Genomic DNA, 20,774 nt, shown 5'->3' on the forward strand with positions numbered 1-20,774 from the left:
TCTATCTGTCTATCTGTCTGTCTGTCTGTCTGTCTATCTATCTGTCTGTCTGTCTGTCTGTCTGACGTTCTATCTATCTATCTGTCTATCTGTCTATCTGTCTGTCTGTCTGTCTGTCTGTCTGTCTGTCTGTCTGTCTGTCTGTCTGTCTGTCTATCTATCTGTCTATCTGTCTATCTATCTGTCTATCTATCTACAGTATCTGTCTGTCTGTCTGTCTGATTCTTCATGATTCTTTGGGTTATGTTATTCTGAAGGAGCACGTTTGTCTTCATAATCTTTAACAAAAATGAAATAAATCTGAAACTATTTTTTTATTTTTTACTTCTGATGTCATCAAACTCCTCCCCTCCAGTCACATGGTTCAATTCTGATATTATTGGCTACTTTTCAGGATTCTAACAGTTTTTGATGGATGTAATCAAATCCCGTCATACTGTACATTTACTCTAAAATATGTCACATTACACAAGTAAAATGGGTTGTGAATGTCATGATGTATTGATTTCAGTGTCTGTCTGATGAAAATATGACACTGATTGACTATTTACTGTTTCCAGATGTTTCCGTGAGCATAAACTCTAAAAGCAAAAAGCTCTGAAAAGGTTTCTGGCACATTTATGTTCATTGCAGATAATCCATGAGTATTTTTCTACCAGCCTGGAAGCAGGAAACAGCAAAATCGGTGCGGTGCACATAAATTCCCGCTCAGAAAACAGGCCGTTCAATAACACAACACTCATTACTCAAGAGCCGCCGCCGTTAGTCCACGCCACAAAACTAACTCGAGTCCTGTTTCCCTGAAAGGTCCCGCAAGAGTCGCAGAGGGCCCGCAGTATCGCCGAGATTTTGCGTCTGTTGCATTTTCCACTAGTACGTAATAAATATGTCACAAAAATGAAGGTCACCTAACCTCGGTGCATCAAGACGTATTTGGCAGAACGGCATAATGCCTTCCAAGTTTGTGGAACAAATGAAATTCTGCTGCTCTGTTGCACTTTGCATCCAAACAACCATTACAACTGGCTTTATATACTGTCTGAGCAGCAGACCATCAAATGGTGTTTTTATTCTTGTGCTGGAATGCTCCACACTGTTGAGAATAGAAATCCATCGCTCGTATGCAAAGGACTGGAGCCAATCTATATCTTCTGGTGAAATGATAGTTTCATACAGGATTAAAATTGACCACGGCATCTGTGACTGTAGCATTACATTTGCGTAAGGCGTCATTGGTGCTTTTTTGGAGGTAATTGGGCTTTTTTCTGGAAGTTTCTTGGGAAGCAGAGTAGGAATTACTAGATTAAGCACTCCAGAATATGTTTGCGTTCTGTGGCACGGCTCTGATTCATATTTTATGTTGCTTTTTGTTTGTTGATAAAATGTGAAGACAATATCCGCTGATTTTCTTCTCCACCAACAGTCGTTTTTCATCCATCAAGGCATTCTTCTCTCCCCATCTTTCGGCACTTGCTATAACTGATTTAGCATTTATGGTGGTAAAAAATTAATCTAAATGTCGGCCAACAGGGAACGCAGAAGCTCTGGGCTGATTTATTTCCGACTTAATTCAGAATGGCTTGACATGATGAACGCTACAGAAAGTGGGCAGTTGTGTTTTGGAAGCATTAAAGCGGCTGTTGTGAGTTGTTTGATTGAAAATCGTAAATCAGTGGACTCAAACCTTGGACCAGAGAGCTGAGACTGTAAACACCAGAGAGCCTGTGTCGTGTGTGTTATTAGCCGATACACTGACTTCATGCAGATTTACTTGTGCTTTAAGTGATTGAAAAGGAATCTGATTTATGTGCATTTGAATACATTTTAGGGCACTTTTCAGTTTTTTAAACATATCTGTGTGTGTTTCACACCAGTGTTAGGCAACAACAGAGTTGTATGCACCATTAAGCCGGAAGTTATTATTCCAATATCTAGCTGTACATGTTAACATTAACTTGCTCAGCAAGATTCTCTTCAAAACTGTTGCTCTGCCGTGACACTAGTTTACCGTAGTTTACTAGTTTACTAAATATGGATGAAAATTAGCATATACTATACTCCTTATGTACAGTGCATATTTCTCAGCTTTTTTGTCTTTAATCATGATTTTTGTTCTGTCCCTATATGCAAATAAACTAATAAATAAAAATAAAATCTGTGCAATACATAGGGTATGTTTTGCACCTTATACTGCCTACGATGAATGTGAGGGATGCACTTTGGCCATGTTTTAAAAAAAATCTGAAATAGAACTAAAATATAGTCATTTATTCATATTATTCTAAAATAAATATAATATCTATTTTCTTTATCAATTAACTTCTATTAACTAAATTAAATCAACATTTGGTGTGAGCATCCTTTGTGTTTAAAGCAGATTTTGCCCTAGGTACACATCGTTTTTCAGGTAGCTTTGCAGGGAGGTCTCTTGAAGCGTCTTAGAGACGTTGCCACAGTTCTTCTGGATTTAGTCTGTCTCAGTTTGTTCTGTTTCTTCATGTCATTCCAGACAGACTGATGATGAGGAGATCTGATCTTTGTGTGGAGCACTGGCTGTTGTCAGACAAAAATCTCACTGGATTATTACAATTAATGGCAAAATGAATGTTTGGAAATGTAAACTGATATTTCTTACTGACACACTACAGCAAAAGATAGAAATAACTGACTTAAAACCATTTTTTAGCTGGTGAAAATACTAGTGTTCTAATCATTTTGGCCACCACTGTATACAGTATATATTCAGTTTTATTTTAGTATCATTGATACGCTATTAAATTCTTTAAGAATTTTAATTTTATTTTTTCTATTTTCTATTTTAGTAATTAATTATGTGTTGTGTGTTTTTGTCATTTTTATTAGTTTTTTTTATTTTTATTTTTACATTCATTTTAATGTATTGGTTTATTTAGTTTTAGTTATTTTAGTACTTCTAGTTAAACTAAATGAGAAATGTTGGCTTGGCAACTACTGTAGTTGAAATAAAATAAAATAAGTTAAGTTTTTTTGTATTTTATTTAAGTTTATTTTGTTTCAAGTAAAAACAATATGTTTTTAATAGTTTTTTGTATATAGTTTTAGTTTACGATAATAACCCTGCATATATCCTAAATTGATATATTTAAATGAATTATGAAGCAGATTCTTGATGTTTCTGGTCACTGGTCATTATTAATTTGTATCATCTTTTGTTTGACTCTGTAACATGATATATAAATAGTTTTGTTAATATAAAATATCCCACACTAATAAAAATAAAAATTGTAGAAACAATTTTCACTCAGAAAATGCTAGTAAATTTCACAAATAATTACAAAGAATTGATAAGTAAAACACTGAAGATTTGAGATTTTTGATGTGAGATTTTGAAGTAGTAAGACTGAAATCATATTTTCTTGTAAATAACAATCTGTTTTATATATTATGCAATGCATACAGTGTTTACACCAGTGTATTTCCATATTTAAAGATGTGCCGTCAGTCGCTTTCGCTATGTTAAGTTGCTACTGTAGCAGTTGCTGCCAGAAAAGGACTAATTTTATTCAGAAGGAAATAAATACAGAGAACTGCACAGTTGTAAATCACTCGATTCAAAATAAACAGAAACACTTTGAGGCAGTAGTCATAATTTATAATAAATCTTTGTTTTGTGCAGGCATGCATGGGAGCGAGTGCATATTTTGGGCGTTTTCCATCTAGCTTCGCTTCTGAGCTCAGATGCAGGTGAGGTTAGCGCGGCATAGTGTTTCTTTCTCTTTGTTTGAGCGCTTGGCAGGGAAAGAAGATCTCTGGCTGGCCGTCTGTCTGTGGTAAAAAGGCAGCAATGAAAGTCATTCACAGGGGCGTCTCACGAGACCCTGGGCCAAAGCTAATCACAACTTCGACCCACTTCTGGATTCCAATGACTGAATCAATTGAGCTGAGGTCTCTCGACGGAGCACAACAAAGTCGGTGTGACTGCAACTTTAGCCTGCTGCGGCCCAGCGCCACAACACCGCGGTTGCCTGCCCCGTCTGTGATTGGCACAGAGGTGTGCTCTTGATACTATATACAGTCAATAACAAAGAGCCCGGCACAGCTATTGAGTTCAGTTACAGACCGTCTCTCCTGGGCCTTTTGTTTGGATGGGAAAAGCTGTGTTGAAAACAGAAAGGCATGTTGGGATATATTGCTACAAATTACAATAGAGAGGAATCCTGTTACATGTCTGTATTATGAATTGAAGCTAATATTATTGGATCTATCAATAGTAACCATGGTTTTCCCTCTCTTTAGGGTGTGGCATTTTTGTATATGAATCATACAACTGTATATACACTACTTTTTTAAGTTGTTGTTTTTTTTAAGAAATTAATACTTTTTGTTTATCAATGATGCATTTAGTTGATTAAAAGTGCCAGTAAAGCCATTTATAATGTAACAAAAGATTTCAATTTCAAATAATATATTATATAAATAATATATAATATATATAATGCTGTTCTTTTGAACTTTCTATTTAACAAAGAATCTCGAAAAGTAAAATGTATCATGGTTTCTACAAAAATATAAGTAATGATGCTGAACATTCTGCTTTACATCACAGGAATAAATTACATTTTAAAATATATTCAGACAGACAAGTGGTTATTTTAAATTGTAAAAATATTTTTCAATATTGCTGTTTTTACTGTATGTTTGATCAAATAAATGCAGCCTTGGTGAGCATAAGAGTTCCTTTAAAAACATAAAAAAATCTTACTGACCTCAAACTTTTGAATGGTAGTGTTCTTTGGTACTTCACTCTACTATGGTATCACCACAGTATGTCATGTCCCATTTAACTTTGAAATGTGAGTTCAGTGTGAAGCAATATAATAAAGGTACACCACATAATTCTGTGCTCTCTCTTTTGACGTCTGTGGTTGTAACACAGAAATGCAAGGTTTAAAACAAAAGAATGTTGGGAAAGTGTTTGGATTGTGAAAAGTGGTTTCTGTGTGTCTGGTTTTTGGAGTGGAAGGGCTAAAATATAAAAGCGATTGGGGACGTCAAACGAAAAGCAATTTTGAGGTGTAGAGAATTATTTTATTTTAATGAGAGATACATTTTTGGTCTTTTATAATAATTTACCCAAAGTAAAGCCAGATCTACAGTACGTGTTAAGAAAGCAAATGGGCTCAATTTCAGGATCATTTTTAATGTACAGTATATTTACAGTTCTAAATTCTTAACCCACTGCTTGATAGATAAAGAAATGATAATCATAATCATCTCTTTCTATGTTCCCCTAGTTTTGGTTTGTCTTCTGGGACGTCGTCCCTCGGCGCCTCACAAACTTAAGTACTTCATCTATAAAGGATTGAAGTTTTGTCAGTCACAAGCCAGGAAGCAAAGTCTGTCAGGTTTTGAGAAGCAGTAGATGTTTATGTTACCAACGTTCTTGCGTTTCTGTCAGGTTGCAGGCTCTAAGGAAGGAGAAGTCACGTGACGCCGCTCGCTCGCGCCGGGGGAAGGAAAACTTTGAGTTCTATGAGCTGGCAAAGATGCTTCCACTCCCCGGCGCCATCACCAGCCAGCTGGACAAGGCCTCCATCATCCGCCTCACCATTAGCTACCTTAAGATGAGGGACTTCGCCAACCAGGGAGACCCGCCGTGGAACCTGCGCATCGAAGGACCGCCGCCCAACACCTCAGTCAAAGGTAAGAAGCTTTCTTCTGTGCAGAAGTTTAATTCTGCTCTTTTTGTTGTAATAATGGATTATTACAGTGTTTTTGCAATGTGATGTATAGCACGTTTTTTGAACATTAAAGCATGTCAACATATTCTGTTACACCAAATACACAAAATAATGATCTTTAAAAAAAGCATCATATGACCCCTTTAATGTGAAATCGCCTTTGTGCTAAAACGCATATAATGGTAGTAAGCAAGTAGACGAGATGCTGCTATGTTTTTTGTTTTTTTTAGTTAATATTTTGAAAATAGTTTTGATTTGTATATTTTCTGTTTTAATTTTAATTGTAGTTAAAGTTTTACCAATTTTGTTGTGTTTTTGTTATTTTGTATTGTTTTTGAAATATTGCTTTGGCAACTAGCCAAAATGAAATAAGTTTCAGGTTTTAATTTCAGTTAAAGTTTCTCTTAATTCAAATAACTTTTTTTATTGTTTTAGCTAACTATAATAACCTTAGTTATTTTTGCTGACACTACTGCAAATATACAAATATATAACAAATATACAAGCTGCAAATATCTGTTTTATTCAACTAACTTGCCTGCAAGTCTTCCTTTAGTGGATAGTTCACCCAAAAATGAAAATTCTGTCGTCATTTACTCTCATTGTGTTGTTCCAAACCTTTATGCATTTCTTCTACCAAACACAAAATAATATATTTAGTTTCGGTTCCCATTGACTTCCATTGTATTATTTGTCCATACTGTGGAAGTCAATGGAACTCGAAACCATTTGGTTACCATCATTCTTCGAAATTTCTTATTTTCTTGTTCCAAAGAAGAAAGAAAATTAGTTTTGGAATGACATTTTATAAATAATGACAGAAATTTCCTTTTTTGGGTGGACTATCACTTTTATAAGAGTAATTGTAAGTATGAACTGCTTTATACACACTGAGGTACTATTTGAGATGATTGTCAGTGGTAGTCAACTGCATGCAGTACACGAAATCAATCATCTGTTAGTGCTTTTGGTTGCCAGCAAGGACAGGAAGTAGACAATGAAACTGTGGATGTACATTAAAAAAGTCGAGTGAGATGTGCAGAGTGGTCATAACTCGCTCCCTCCTGACTGGAGTTTGTTGCACTACAGGCTCGAGAAGAAAAATAGCTGTTGGTTATAAATAAACAAGGACCGTGTCATGCCCTACAGTAGCCTAATTAGTTACGAATGTCAGTACACTGAAGCAGCCTATAGATTTAACAGTAACTATGGATTCTTAGTTGGACTGTAACGATTAGGTGAGTAATGGGCCTGGTTAATCAACTAATGCTAATTGGTTGGTGATAAAGGATGCGGTCGGGATCAATGAAAATAAAAAGATGCGTTCAATACTTGCTCTTCTCGTTATATTTGACTGCTGTGGCTAAATCTAATATTTAAAAGAGTTCATTTGCTATGGGTTTTTCAGTGTATTTGCACTGACAGTAACATGTTTCTAGTGCCTGGGTTTCTATCAAAAGACAAACTAATATTTCCAATAGCTACATTTGGCATATATATATATATATATATATATATATATATATATATATATATATATATATATATATATATATATATATATATATATATATATATATATATATATATATATATTTATTTTTTTATTTTTTTTTTACTTTTATACTATTTTATACTATGTTTTATTTTATACTATTTATTTATAATTTTGTAATTATTTTATTTTAAATTAAATATTATTTTAATTATTTTATTTTATTTTATTTTATTATCTTTATTATATTTGTATATATTATTTATTTTATTATATTTTATTCCTTTTTATTTTATTTTATTTTATTTTATTCATTACAGCTACTTTGCACTTAAGTGTGAATTATTGACTGTACATTTGGCATGGCTGTAATACCATGAATGTTGTTAGAGGCAACAGTAAATTGTTGCAGTTTTCAGCGGCTTTGTTCTGTGTATTCCGGCCGGCACACAACAGATGGTATCATTGTTGTCTCGCTTTGAAGAGCCGCATGCATTTTAATGAGAAAATGTATATGGTGAATAATTCGGTGTAGAGCCGGTCCGCAGGACTGTTGCCTTTTACACGTCTGACATCGACGTGCTCGACATGCAGTGCAGGAAATGATGTAAGCGAAGGAAATGAATAAAGTGCATCGCATCCCCATGTATTAATGAACGCTCAGCAAGGTGAATCCAAACCCTCTAGGACAATGAGAGGCTCTTTGTGTCCTTCCATCTCATTGACAGCAGCCGTTTGAATTGAATCAGTAGCGCGGCCCATTTTATTTGCACTACATTTCGAACAGAACCTGTTATCGATTCCCGTTTTGCCGCTCTGCATCGCTAGAGCTAATGGATACTCAGCCCTGCTCCTGATTCCTCCGAGCTCATGAATCTCTGTTTATTTTCCGATCGGAGCGAGGAGATGAGGGCTGACCTACAGCGGCAGAGCTCTCTCTCCTCATCCTCTGCTGACTCCTGCCGGATTGTTATTTAGACTAAAAGAGGTGCATGTGTTATGATTGGCGTACAGCTGACCGGGAGGCGCGCCACACGCCGTAATGCAGAGCATGCTAATACGAGCATATGGTGACTTATTGCATCAGGCCCGGAGCTCAGAGGGCAGGGCCCGTTTCTCCTTCCGATTGTTTGTGTGCACGAGTCAAGGTGAGTCGGAGGAAAACGATATTGTTTCCTGGGCCTGGAAGTAGCCGGTTCATTTGTCAGTGCAGACTTCCAGGCAATTTCCCAGTGACTTTACATAGAGATCCGAAGCCGCCGCTGCTGTTATTATACAATATTTGCTGTGAGAAGAAGAAGAAAAAATCAAGTTGACTTTTTGTAAGGCATTTCTACATAATAACTGATGATTGTAACCTTTTGGGAAATCTCCGAACAGTGTCGTTTGGCAAATCTCATGTGAATCGAAATGATTCTTTGCTTAGAGGAAAATCTACCTGTGCTCTTCTGGATCTTTTTCATGTCTGTGTGAATAAAGAAAATATATCAGATACAAGAAACATACACAACCTCTCAAATGTTTGGTGTCATTTAAGATTTCTTTTAAAGAAATGAATACTTTTATTCAAAAATGATGCACTAAATTGATCAAAAGTGACAGTAAAGACATTTATAACGTTACATAAGATCTCGATTTCATTTTCTATTCTTAAAAAAAATCTAAGTTTCCGCAGAAATATCTGTTCAACATTGGTAATAATTGGAAATATTTCTTGAGCAGCAAATCAGCATATTAGAATGATTTCTGAAGGATCATGCAATTTCTCAGCGACTTTAAATAGCGATTGGAAGCTGTCGGTGCTGTTTTTATACAATATTAGCTGTGAAAAGAAGGGGGGAAAAATCAAGTTGACTTCTTAGAAGAAAATCTTCTTGCATTTTTCCTGTTCTACTTCGTGTCTGTGTGAATAAAGATACAATGACAGAGACAAGAAACAAGAAACAAACAGACTTTCAAGGTTGAGGTCATTAATATATAATTTTTTTTTTTAAAGAAATTAATGCTTTTTTCAGGAAGGATGAGAGTAAATACATTTAGAATATTACAAAATATTTATATTTCATATCAATAATGTTTCTTTGAACTAATCACTAGTCAAGTATCCCAGTTTCCACAGAAATATGAATATGTTTTCAACACTGATAATAAGAAATGTTCCTTGAGCAGCAAATCAGCACATTAGAATCATTTCTGAAGGATCATGCAATTTTCCCATGTCAGATCTGAAGCCGCCGCTGCTCTTATTATACATTATTTGCCATGAAAAGGATAAAAAAATCAAGTTGACTTCTTGTACGGCGTTTCTACATAATAACTGATGATTGTAACCTTTTGGGAAGTCCCCGAACAGTGTCGTTTGGCAAATCTCATGCGAATCGGAATGCTTAGAAGAAAATCCACCTGCATTTTTCCAGTTTTTTCGTGTCCGTGTGAATAAAGAACAATTTGGAGCTGCCATTTGTACGGCGGAGAGTCGCCAAACACCATTAAAACAAAGCCGCCTTCTGTTGAATGCAAAACCAGGGTGACAAAGCATAGAATTCAGGCCTTTATCTGTAATAAAAGCCGGCTGTATTACTGGCATCGCAACTGAAAGTATTTGACCTCCGTTTCTCAAGTGTTGATTTATTATCATAAGTCGTGCGCTAGCCGCCTCTCTCCTTTTGCGCCTGTTGACCTTTACCGTAATTGACCCATCAACTAATTTTTTTGGAGCGTTTTAACCGAAATTTGCTAGTCTCTGTCAGAAGCGTTTCACATCTGTTGAAGGACACTGCACAAACAAGCATGACCTTTCTGTTGTTTGGAGGATGGCGCGGGCCCCTGACCCCCCTCCACCACCTGTGCATTCATTATTCATGCATGCAGAGCAGCGAGCAGTCGCCAAAATGCCACACTTCACCAAGCGCACACCCCCAAACTCTACAGCGCTGCCTGCACAATTGACACGTTTTGTGCCTGTAGTTAGCCGCCGAGTCGAGGACACATATGCCAGTTGTCCTTTTATGATCACCGGAAAGGAATTCCAAATGGGCAGAAATGTTTGCAAAATAGCAGCTTTCCGTCGGAATGTCAAAAACTCGCTTCTCCGTCTTAATCACCCAGGGCGTAAACATCTTGCGCCAACGGCTGCTCGGAGACTGATATTAACGGAGGGGAATTAATTGAGTGAAATGCGAAATTATTTTACATGCACTGCTGGTGCCCACAGGGAGATAAATCACAAACGAGATCTCTGTAACGACTCAATTGTTTCTCCTAGACAGCGATGAGATTCAGTGGAGAGGAAATGGAGGCTTGGGAGAAAAAAATTAGGAATAATAAGATTTAAATTTGAACATTCCTCATCAATTTTTCCCCCCAAGATCAAATTCATATCCATGTTCTGTGCAAATTTATTTTATAGCTGTAAACTCTTAATCTATGTTGATGTACACTAATGATCAAAAGTTTAGACTCTGTTTATTTGATCAAAAATATCATTTCAAATTAAAATAACTGTTTTCTACTTATATGTAATTAATGTATTTAATTATATGTATTTAAAAATGTAATTTATTCATGTGATGCAAAGCTGAATTTTCAGCAGCCATTCTTCAAGATTTAGTGTCACATGATCTTTCAGAAATCATTCTAATATTTGCTGCTCAATTATCAATTGTAATTGGTGCTCAGTTTTTATTAAATTATGCATTTTTTTATGATTCTTTGATGAATATAAAGTTGAAGAAACAGAATATATTTGAAATGGAAATCTTTTGTAACAAATTTCATTACTGCCACTTTAAATCGATTTAATGCATCCTCGATTAATACAAGTGTTTGTTTTTAAAAATAAAAAAATAAACTCTGTAATTACTCAATTGTTTCTCCTAAATAGAAAATGGAGGCTTGGGAGAAAAAAAATGAGGAAAACAATTCTCATCATTTTTTACCCCAAGATCAAATTCATATTCATATTCTATCCAAATTTATTTTATAGCTGTATAGGCCTACACTGGAAAAAGAAAAAAAGAAAAGAAAAGTTGAGACAATTTAAAATTTTAAGGCAACCAGCTTCCGCAGATTTTTGAGTTTGCTCAACTTATTTTTGTGGGAGATTCTCACATTTTTGTTGTATAAACTTTAAACGACAAAAATATGCTGAAGCTGGTTGCCTTAAAATTTTAAGTTGGCTCAACTTGTTTTTTGTTTTTTTTGTTTTTTTACAGTGTACTGTTACTATATGTAGATGTACGGTCAATGTTTTGGAGTCTGTAAGATTCATGTTTTTGGAAAATGTCTGACTGCATTTATTTGATCAAAAATACAGTAAAAATTGTGAAATATTATTACAATATAAAATAAATGTTTTCAACTTGAATATATTTTAAAATATAATTTATTTCTTTGATGAAAAGCTGAATTTTCAGCATCATTACTCCAGTCTTCAGTGTCACATGATCCTTCAGAAATCATTCTAATATGCTGATGATTTTCTGCTCAATTATTATTGGTGCTCAATTATTAATAATAGTTTTTATTAATAAATCATGCATTTTTTTATGATTCTTTGAAGAATATAAAGTTCATTTACCTGAAATAGAAATCTTTTGTAAAACTATAATTGTCTTTACTGTCACTTTTAATGAATTTCATGCACGCTTGATGAATAGAAGTATTTATTCCTTTAAAAACACTTAATGACCACAAACTTTTGAACATTCTTGTGATTGATTTATGTCTCTTCAGAAATTCTAAGAGAAACATCTGAGGCGATGGTGAGTGCTTAAAGGCAGCTGAGATCTCGTGAGCTGTAGTTTCCTCAGGTGTGGGTTTATTCTGTCGTTGCGCCGTTCTACTGTAAACATCCTGTTTGTATTGGCGGTTTTCTCATCAGTGGGGTTATAATCTATTCAGCAGTCAGTGGAAGCGTGTGGAACATACTGACAGAAACACACAGTGCTTTGTTGTGTGTGATTAATACCTGAGATGCGGCGGCCCGCTGTCTTTATTAGAGGCAGCGCTGGAAGCCGCTGCGTGTTCGCTGGTTATCAGCGTTTGATCTCTGGTGACTGCTGCATCGCATAGATGTGTCACTCAGCCGAACACAACCAAACCTCCTGCTTTTCAAGCCACTTATTTATAGTGAAGGAAAAAAAAAGATTTCGTAATCATCTCCTTTCTTTGTTTGCTTGTTTTTGGCTCGTCTTCTGGGACGCTGTCCTTCGGCACCTCATAAACTCAAGCGTTTTAACAAGCATAATGGCTTCTCTTGAAGTTTAGTCATCATAAAAAGTTTCCTTCATTTTTTTTTTTTTTTTTTTTTTGACGTAACGGCATGCTTTTCCAGAGTAGCAGCCAAATGTCCATGTACTTGTCCCAATTAGCATAATTTCATCAATAAACTCGGAGAGACCTTGAAGAGAACTCCCCCTCCTCTCCCCCGCGCTACATCTTTGACGTCTCGTTTTCTTCACGCCTGACATTTAGCTACACCCGTGAGCTTCACACTGTTTCATACCGCCCTTCTCTACTTCAATACTGTAGCTTCACACTTACACTTACAATACTGTAGCTTCACACTTATGCATTTGCAATCAATATGCATTTAATCAGTAACTGTATACATTTCATTGGTGTATTTGTCTCCTGGAAAGCAAACCCATGACCTTGGAGTTGTTAGAGCTGTGCTTTGTTAGTTGAACTACAGGAAGATGCTAATTTAAAGAAGTACAGTCTAACTAGCCTTTTGAAAGAATAGCTACTGTACATTACAAGCTAACAAGAAAAATATTTTGAGCTATATTTATTTATTAGTATATTCTTTCCTTCATTGGAATGAAACGATGGACTAAAATGAATCAGACATTTGAACATGATTTAACACCGCTTGGGGAGTAGCTTTGGTGAGCATGTATTATTACTGACTAAACATAAAAAGTCATATGAACAAACCACAGAAATGGAAAACATGCTTACTATTTACTGAATACTGCCTAATTTAACAGTAGTAAATGAACCAGTAGACATTATTCCATGATAAACATTTCGCTTAGAAGTATGCCTCGTTGTGTCTCATGACCTCATCATGTTGCATATGATTTCCAGCCTGTTATCTTAGTGAAGAAAAATGTTTTTTATTTTATTTTATTATTGTTTTTTGCAGTGAAAAGTAAGATTAAATTAAAATTTAAAAAAGGGAAGTTTCTATAATTTCTTGTAGTTCATTCACTTGAAAATAGTGTTAATTTCGTTGTTCGTTGACAAGCTTTTTTCCCATGACGAAGACGAGATGACAATAAAGTCAATTAATGATAACTATGATGATATTAACATGCAGTTTCATTGACAAAATAAGACGTGACTAAAATGTATTAAAAAAATAAAAACTTTAACAAAAACCTCTTTATTTTCGTCAAAAACGGAGACAAAAAAAACAAACACAGATAAACAAGCTGGAGTTTAGCGATTTCCATGTGAGATGTTCATCTTAAATGAAAGTGTCACTCAGTCGTTCTGTGTTCTGTCGTGAGATCTCAACTGTATTGTTTGCGATTGTGGTTGCTGTATAAATGCACTTACTCAACCGCTGTGGTTTTAATAGAGAAATAGGCTATTGCAATTTGGAATTATAGTGGAATTACTTGGAATTTCACTGTTATAATATTTTTCATTTGTTTTAGCAGTTTTCATAATGTAGACAGATAGATTACATAAGTCTCTGGTATTAATTTAGATAATAAAAAGCTTAAAATAAATCAGTACACTAGATGAGGTAAAATACACAATGAGTTCTATTGATTTGTGCTTACTGGTGAAAGTGCAATACCTGAAAATCAAAAGTAAATTTCTCAAATGACAACAATCATTACGATTTTAAATTTGAGCAAAAATAATTTTTATCAGTTTAACCATTATAAAGCATGACAAAAATGTGACTAAGATTTGACTAAAACCTGACTAAAAGGCTCATGAATTTCATTGACTTAAACTTGACTAAACAAAAACAGGACAAGACTAAATATGATAACTAAAATGTACATTTGAGTAAGACTAATACTAAATAAAAAATGGCTGCCAAAATTAATACTGCTGTACAGTTAATAATAATCTTATCACTAAAATGTCAAGTTTTCATTGACTAAAACTAGACTAAAATACTTTAGATTTTCATTGACTAAAACTAAATAGGATAAGGTTGACTAAATATGATAAAAACTAACAAGGACATTTAACACGAGACTAAGACTAAAGGCCATTGCACACTGAGTCTGAAATTTTCACACGTTAAAAAAATAAATACGACCTCACGTTGTGTCAATCACGTTTACACACTCCCTTCGAAACTTTAGTCTGTCATAAAAAAAACTAGGATCAGGTTCGATTTTCTGCGTTTTCGCATCCGTAGCATGCATTTTGATAGGAAAGGGTGACGAATGCGAAAATTTCGGGCTCGGTGTGCAATGGCCTTAAGACTAAAATTGAAAATAGCTGACAAAATTAACACTACTTGAAAAGCTCAAGTTGTTCGCATTGCATTTTAGGATTGCGTGCACCATGCTGTGTTTTATACCACACATTTTAGCAAATGTACAGTAGTTGATCATTTCAGTGTTCCATGCATAGACAAAATATACCATATATATATATATATATATATATATATATATATATATATATATATATATATATATATATATATATATATATATATAGACATACACACACACACACACACACACACACACACAAACACACAGTATGTTATTATCAGTGTTATTTTTTGTATCATTGTTATAGTTACTATTATAATTATATTATAACATTTTGTTTCAATTAATTATCTTTTTATGGTTTTAAGTTGAGTTTCAGTTTTCTTTTTTGTCAACTAAAATAACTCTGTATTCTGCATTTTGTCATTTTTGTTACTGGAAAACAACTGTTTGTGGAAAATGTAGTTGCATTATTTGCATCAGCTACAACTACCCCAAATAGCCACCTGTGCACCCCTCATAGATTAGCATATCAAACCATCATACAGTCAACAGTGTGATCTCATTAAAGGCTTTGACCAGCTCACAAAATGATGGAGCAGTCACTTTAACATCCTCATGTGAAGGGGGTCTTTGGCGGAGCAGGTTGGCAGAGAGCAGGGCATTGATTAAAGCGCTCTACCCGGGTGACCAGCGTGCCACACTCATTGTTAATGGTAATGAGGGAATTAATGCTGTTTGCATCACAATAGACCCTCACAACAGTGAAAAAGTGCTTTTTTTCCTCCCTGGCATTCTGGACTTGGTGGAAAATGGCAGGCTCAAAGGTGTTGTGCCGCTCGGAGCTGTGCATCACGGGTAAAAATCAGCCCTCGCTGATATCCTTCACTCTATAAATGGATGGTAATTTGCCCAGCTGTGAGTGTGAGATGTTCCATTCCCCAGTCGTGGTGTAAGAAAAATTGAATGACAGTGAGCAAAACAGCAGTAATTATAAAACTAATTACTAAATGCTGATGATGCCCATAGGCTTTGCATAACTAAATTTAGAAGAGGAAATTGCTTTTGGCTGCATTGAGGCTGTGGGCATGTTTATGCTATTTTCTTTATTTTCCAACGCACACCAAAGAAAGTCGTAATTGCCATGGAAACAATTACTCGTACACCTTTATTTTTGTGACTTCGTGAGGCGAAAACAGCTTGAGGGAGAGTTGTTGTCAAACAATGTGTTTTAATAACAGCAAAAAAACTGTATGTACTTTGTCTTGCCATGAATTGATTAACATTAAATCAAACGCAGCCAAAGAAATGCAGTTAATTGCTAGAACGAGGCTGTTATTTCCTTATTAAATCACATTCCCCTTGTGCGAGATTCTCTATGCAAGGTGCGAATCCTACTCGCCGTTCGGGCTGAGACTTAATCGCGACTCTGCTATATATTTGAGCGTAACTATGCTCTTTAATGGTCTATCCTTCTTCTGAATGGAGACAACAAAGCCAATGTTGGCAGCGCCAGCGTGAGACAGCCCTCCAGGGTGCCTTAAGTTTCCCAATGGCTTCGCTCGGGAGCGCGGCGTGTATTTGTATACGCTCCGGGTCGGCCTTTGTGTGTGTTTACTTTCAGAAAGGACTGTATTTCCTCAGTAACAACACTGCAGATTTCCTGGCGGAAGGAGAATATGATTATTGTTTCTCCGCTAAAAATAGAGGTGTTTTGCGCTGACAAGTGCTTAGACTCTCGTTGGCCTGCTGGTAATTAGTCCTTTTGCAAATAGGCCAATAATGGAGAAATGAATCCAAGAGACAGTCGGAATGAATATGGAGAGCCTCGTTTTCCAGCGCCGTGATTGAACCTGTAGTCGGCTGTGGCTAATATCTTCACAAAGTATTACAAATTGCCTCAGCGTTACCAGCAGCTTTTTGTTTTTTTCTTTCTGTAGAAGCAAGAGCCTAAATGCTAGTTTTAATTTAAAAATGATGGCACGGAATAGATTTAAACTGATTTTGCCTGCGTATCATTTAATCTTCCGTTTTATTTTTTTAGCTGGTCGGCCGTACCTGAGCGTTTCCTGCCGGCCGCTGACAGTCTCTTCTGAGTGCTGCTCTTTTGAAGTGGAACGTCTGAAAGCACAGCGTGAGCCTCAAATAAAGTGAAGGGCATTTACTATTACAAGTAATGTCCTTAATAATCTTGTTAGTGTAGACTCTCTCAGTATGAGACAAATGGAACATTATTGGCTTATGGGCTGTAGTAAATAATTTAGTTTCCAATATTCAGGCTGCTTTGACAGTAAATTAGAATGACATGAAAAGAGGTTGTTGAATAAAGAAAGTATCCAATCAAATTTAATTGGCTCGACTAAGGCAGCTGTAATATATTTCATAATTAAACCAAGTTGTCACGGAGCTTTATAGGCTCGCACGAATCAAAACGTCAAAAATAATTCCTTGATATCCTGCTTTTAAAACGTCACCGCGCTCTTCGATTTCTTTTGTGTTTGCAGTGCAGTAGACATGGGAACATGGAGACTCAAGTGCAAGTTTAATAACCAGACACGTAGAACACCCTAGCAACTGCATAGCAGCACCTTAGAAATGACTCTAACATCTACAAGTTTTGCAACAGCAAAATTCGACATTAAAATTTTTAGCAAAATTTCTACATTAAAATTTATTAAATACAGTTGTTGGCTTTTTTTTTGTTCTCAACATCAACATCTGTATTAATCTATGTATGCACAATAAATATATATATATATATATATATATATATATATATATATATATATATATATATATATATATATATATATATATATATATATTAGGGGTGTAACGGTACACAAATATGACGGTTTGGTACATACCTCGGTTTTAATGTCACAGTTCGGTATGATTTCGGTACAGCAGGGGGAAAAAACTAAACCTTTTTTTTATTTTTTTTAAATAGTGGTTTACTGAACAAGTTGCTCTTTCTTTAAATAAATTCAGTTATAGTTTTTACAATATAAGGTTACAATTAGGCCTAACAACTTAACCCAAACTTAAATTTAATTACTATTTATTTTTAAATAGATGATCAACACTCAACTTTTAAAGAAATTGTATGCAAACATGTAAATTGCACATAATGCAGTTTTTAAATTAACTTATGATAACACTTTACAATAAGGTGTCATTTGTTAACATTAGTTAATGTATTAACTAACATGAACAAACAATGAACAATGCATTTATTAAACTTTTTTATTAATATTTGTTAATGTTAATGTAAATACAGTTGTTCATTGCTTATTCATGTTAGTTCACAGTGCATTAACTAATGTTAAAGGGATAGTTCACCCAAAAATGAAAATTTGATGTTTATCTGCTTACCCCAAGGGCATCCAAGATGTAGGTGACTATGTTTCTTCAGTAGAACACAAACGAAGATTTTTAACTCAAACCGTTGCAGTCTGTCAGTCCTGTAATGCAAGTCAATGGGCACACAATCTTTGAAAGTAAAAAAAACATGCACAGACAAATCCAAATGAAACCCTGCAGCTCGTGACGATACATTGATGTCCTAAGACACGAAACGATCGGTTTGTGCGAGAAACTGAACAGTATTTTTATCATTTTTTGACTACGCCAGAGCACATACAAACGTCACGCACCGGATGCCGTGCACGCGCTCAGGGCAGTTGGGCAGAGTGGTGTATTAGAGGTAAAAAATGATAAAAATACTGTTCAGTTTCTCGCACAAACCGATCGTTTCGTGTCTTTTATCATTATTCTTTTGTTTTTATTCAGCCATTATCAGCCTTTATACTGGCAATAAAACGTTTACCAAGCCACATCACTTCAATCCCAGTATACGTTTACCCAGCTAATATCAAAAGTATTTCTAAATAAATACAACAAAACATTTTCTTGCGACCTTACTTGAAGTATTATGACAAAATGCATTATGAAGAAGAATTGGACCTGTTCTGACAATTTATGAAATTAATAGTCCACTTTTACTCAGAACTCACTTCAAACCACCATTGAGTGTTTGTAATAACTTCCTTTTGCGATCACATGTGGAATTTGGTCGTTTACTGTTGTTAAAATATGCTATTTATAGCCTTTTATATCGCTGCACAAATTAGCATCGATGTACACATTCTCTCAAGAAAATAACATACAAACCATATCCTGTCCTAATCGTGTGTTTATTATCTTATATAATCTATAGTGGCTGTTGTCATGTTTATTTCTGCTGTGTAAAAGCCTTAACATGTATGCTCTGCTGAAACTCTCATTGTTTGTGATGTTACAACCGCCTCTCCGTTCTTAAGTTGCCAGGTATACATTCCAAGTATAATACACATTAGTTTAAGGATCTATTTTCATTTTTATTTGTCTATATACACCTTGGGCGGCCACGGTACATTATAAAAGTAGCCCAAAAAACCGCAACCCACGGCTCTGTAATTTTTCCCACGACTGTATTTTCAAAATAGCCCACTTGTGCCGTTACCCTGGCAACACTGGTTCGCTGTACCCTCATCAACCTTCCGCGCTGCAATGATGGCAAGAAGTTGGGGTCAAACCTTATCAAACGATTAATTTGCGTAAAAAAAATTATAAAGTGTTAAAATCTTTAGATTAATCGCATACGTTAACGCATTAACGTTGACACCCTTAATATATATATATATATCAGTGGCGAGCGGTGACTTTTTTAACTGGGTATGCTGAGTGCTAAGATTAAGACCCCCCTCCTCTCTTCTCCTCTCATCTCCTCTCCTCATCACTTTTAGGACACACTCAAAGAGGAAAACACCATGGCAGGTGTCGATTTAAAAGTTTGCACATTCCTACCTTAGGCTATTTGTAAATTAAATTAATCGTTTCAGGTTGTTTATCCATAGTTATACTACGGGGCAGTTGAATGCTTGAATCTGATTGGCTGACGAACGTTCTAAGGTGTGCAATTATTTTCAGGGAAACGCACGGCTTATAAGTCTCTGCATCAACTGAATTATTTTTATTTATTTATTTTTTTTCATTTATTTTTTATTCCCGGTGAATAGGAGTTAAAACTCCCACCTGGGTGACAATAATAGACCATGCAAAATACAAAAAAGAAAATAATAATAATAATAATATCTTTAAAATATTGCCAAGTAACGTTGCAAACAACAATAAAATCACAGAAGGACTTTAACTGTAAGCGACACAAATATATGGAAAACAAAGGTATTGTTTACTATTTTTCCTGATGTTTGTAATTATTTCAAATTTTATATACATTTTTATAAACTTTTTTTTTTATTTACTACTTAGGCATGTTGACAATAACGTCTTCAACATTGTCTATGTCCAGATATGTTTTTAGTGGACTTTCAAATTTTGCTTTGCTTGAGAAAGCATGAAAATATACAGTTACAGTTTTTTTTTTTTTGCATATGATTTCGTCAGGTTAGTTTTGCATCAAACACAATGTAATTTTCGGCAATCGAGATCTGGCAGCAACAGCGAGTTTTTCCGCTTGGGCGAGCGCTTCGCGGACAGCTTACCTCACGCATGAAATCAGCCGTCTACCAGCTAAACACTGAGAATGCGCTACAATCCTGACTAGTCATAGCAACAGAGTGGAGGCGCCAAAGCTGTGGAGAATCCGCTTACCCGGAAGCTACCGTCACTGACTAGATTTACAGAAAATTACCACTGTTTTTCATAAATAATTTTACGTACTTATTCCCAACGCTTTATTAAGCTTTGTCACATCTCAAATGATAACTTATAATTATGTTTATATTAATTAGCCTGTGAACTCATTCTCTCAGACAGCCTGGGTATGCGGGGCATTCGCAGCTTATATGGACGGAACGCCACTGATATATATATATATTAGTGGTGGGCCGTTATCGGCGTTAATGTGCTGCGTTAACGTGAGACTCTTATCGGGCGATAAAAAAAATATCGCCGTTAATCTATTCTCAAAGTTGGGTTGGGAGCTGGGTCTATACTACGCAAGCTATGATGACTTTCACCTCGATTTATTTTTAAGAAGCTTCCAAATGGAAATCGGCAAGTCATTTCTGTCTCTAC

The 20,774-nt window shown here is 35.3% G+C and overlaps 1 protein-coding gene across 9 annotated transcripts in view; it reads left to right on the top strand.

Annotated features, from left to right (window-relative positions):
* The window catches only part of LOC131523236 (neuronal PAS domain-containing protein 3), a 313,372-nt gene that overhangs the window by 107,781 nt on the left and 184,817 nt on the right, over positions 1–20,774 (top strand). For 7 of the 9 annotated variants that reach the window (XM_058749405.1, XM_058749406.1, XM_058749409.1 and 4 more), the window contains one exon: positions 5,438–5,682. In XM_058749405.1, coding sequence (XP_058605388.1) covers positions 5,438–5,682 — 245 coding nt within the window. The remainder of the gene's footprint in view (positions 1–5,437; positions 5,683–20,774) is intronic. The other 2 variants (XM_058749412.1, XM_058749413.1) reach the window with 1 other exon arrangement.

This window comes from Onychostoma macrolepis, chromosome 17 (genome assembly GCF_012432095.1).
Source record: "Onychostoma macrolepis isolate SWU-2019 chromosome 17, ASM1243209v1, whole genome shotgun sequence".
Taxonomy (NCBI): domain Eukaryota; kingdom Metazoa; phylum Chordata; class Actinopteri; order Cypriniformes; family Cyprinidae; genus Onychostoma; species Onychostoma macrolepis.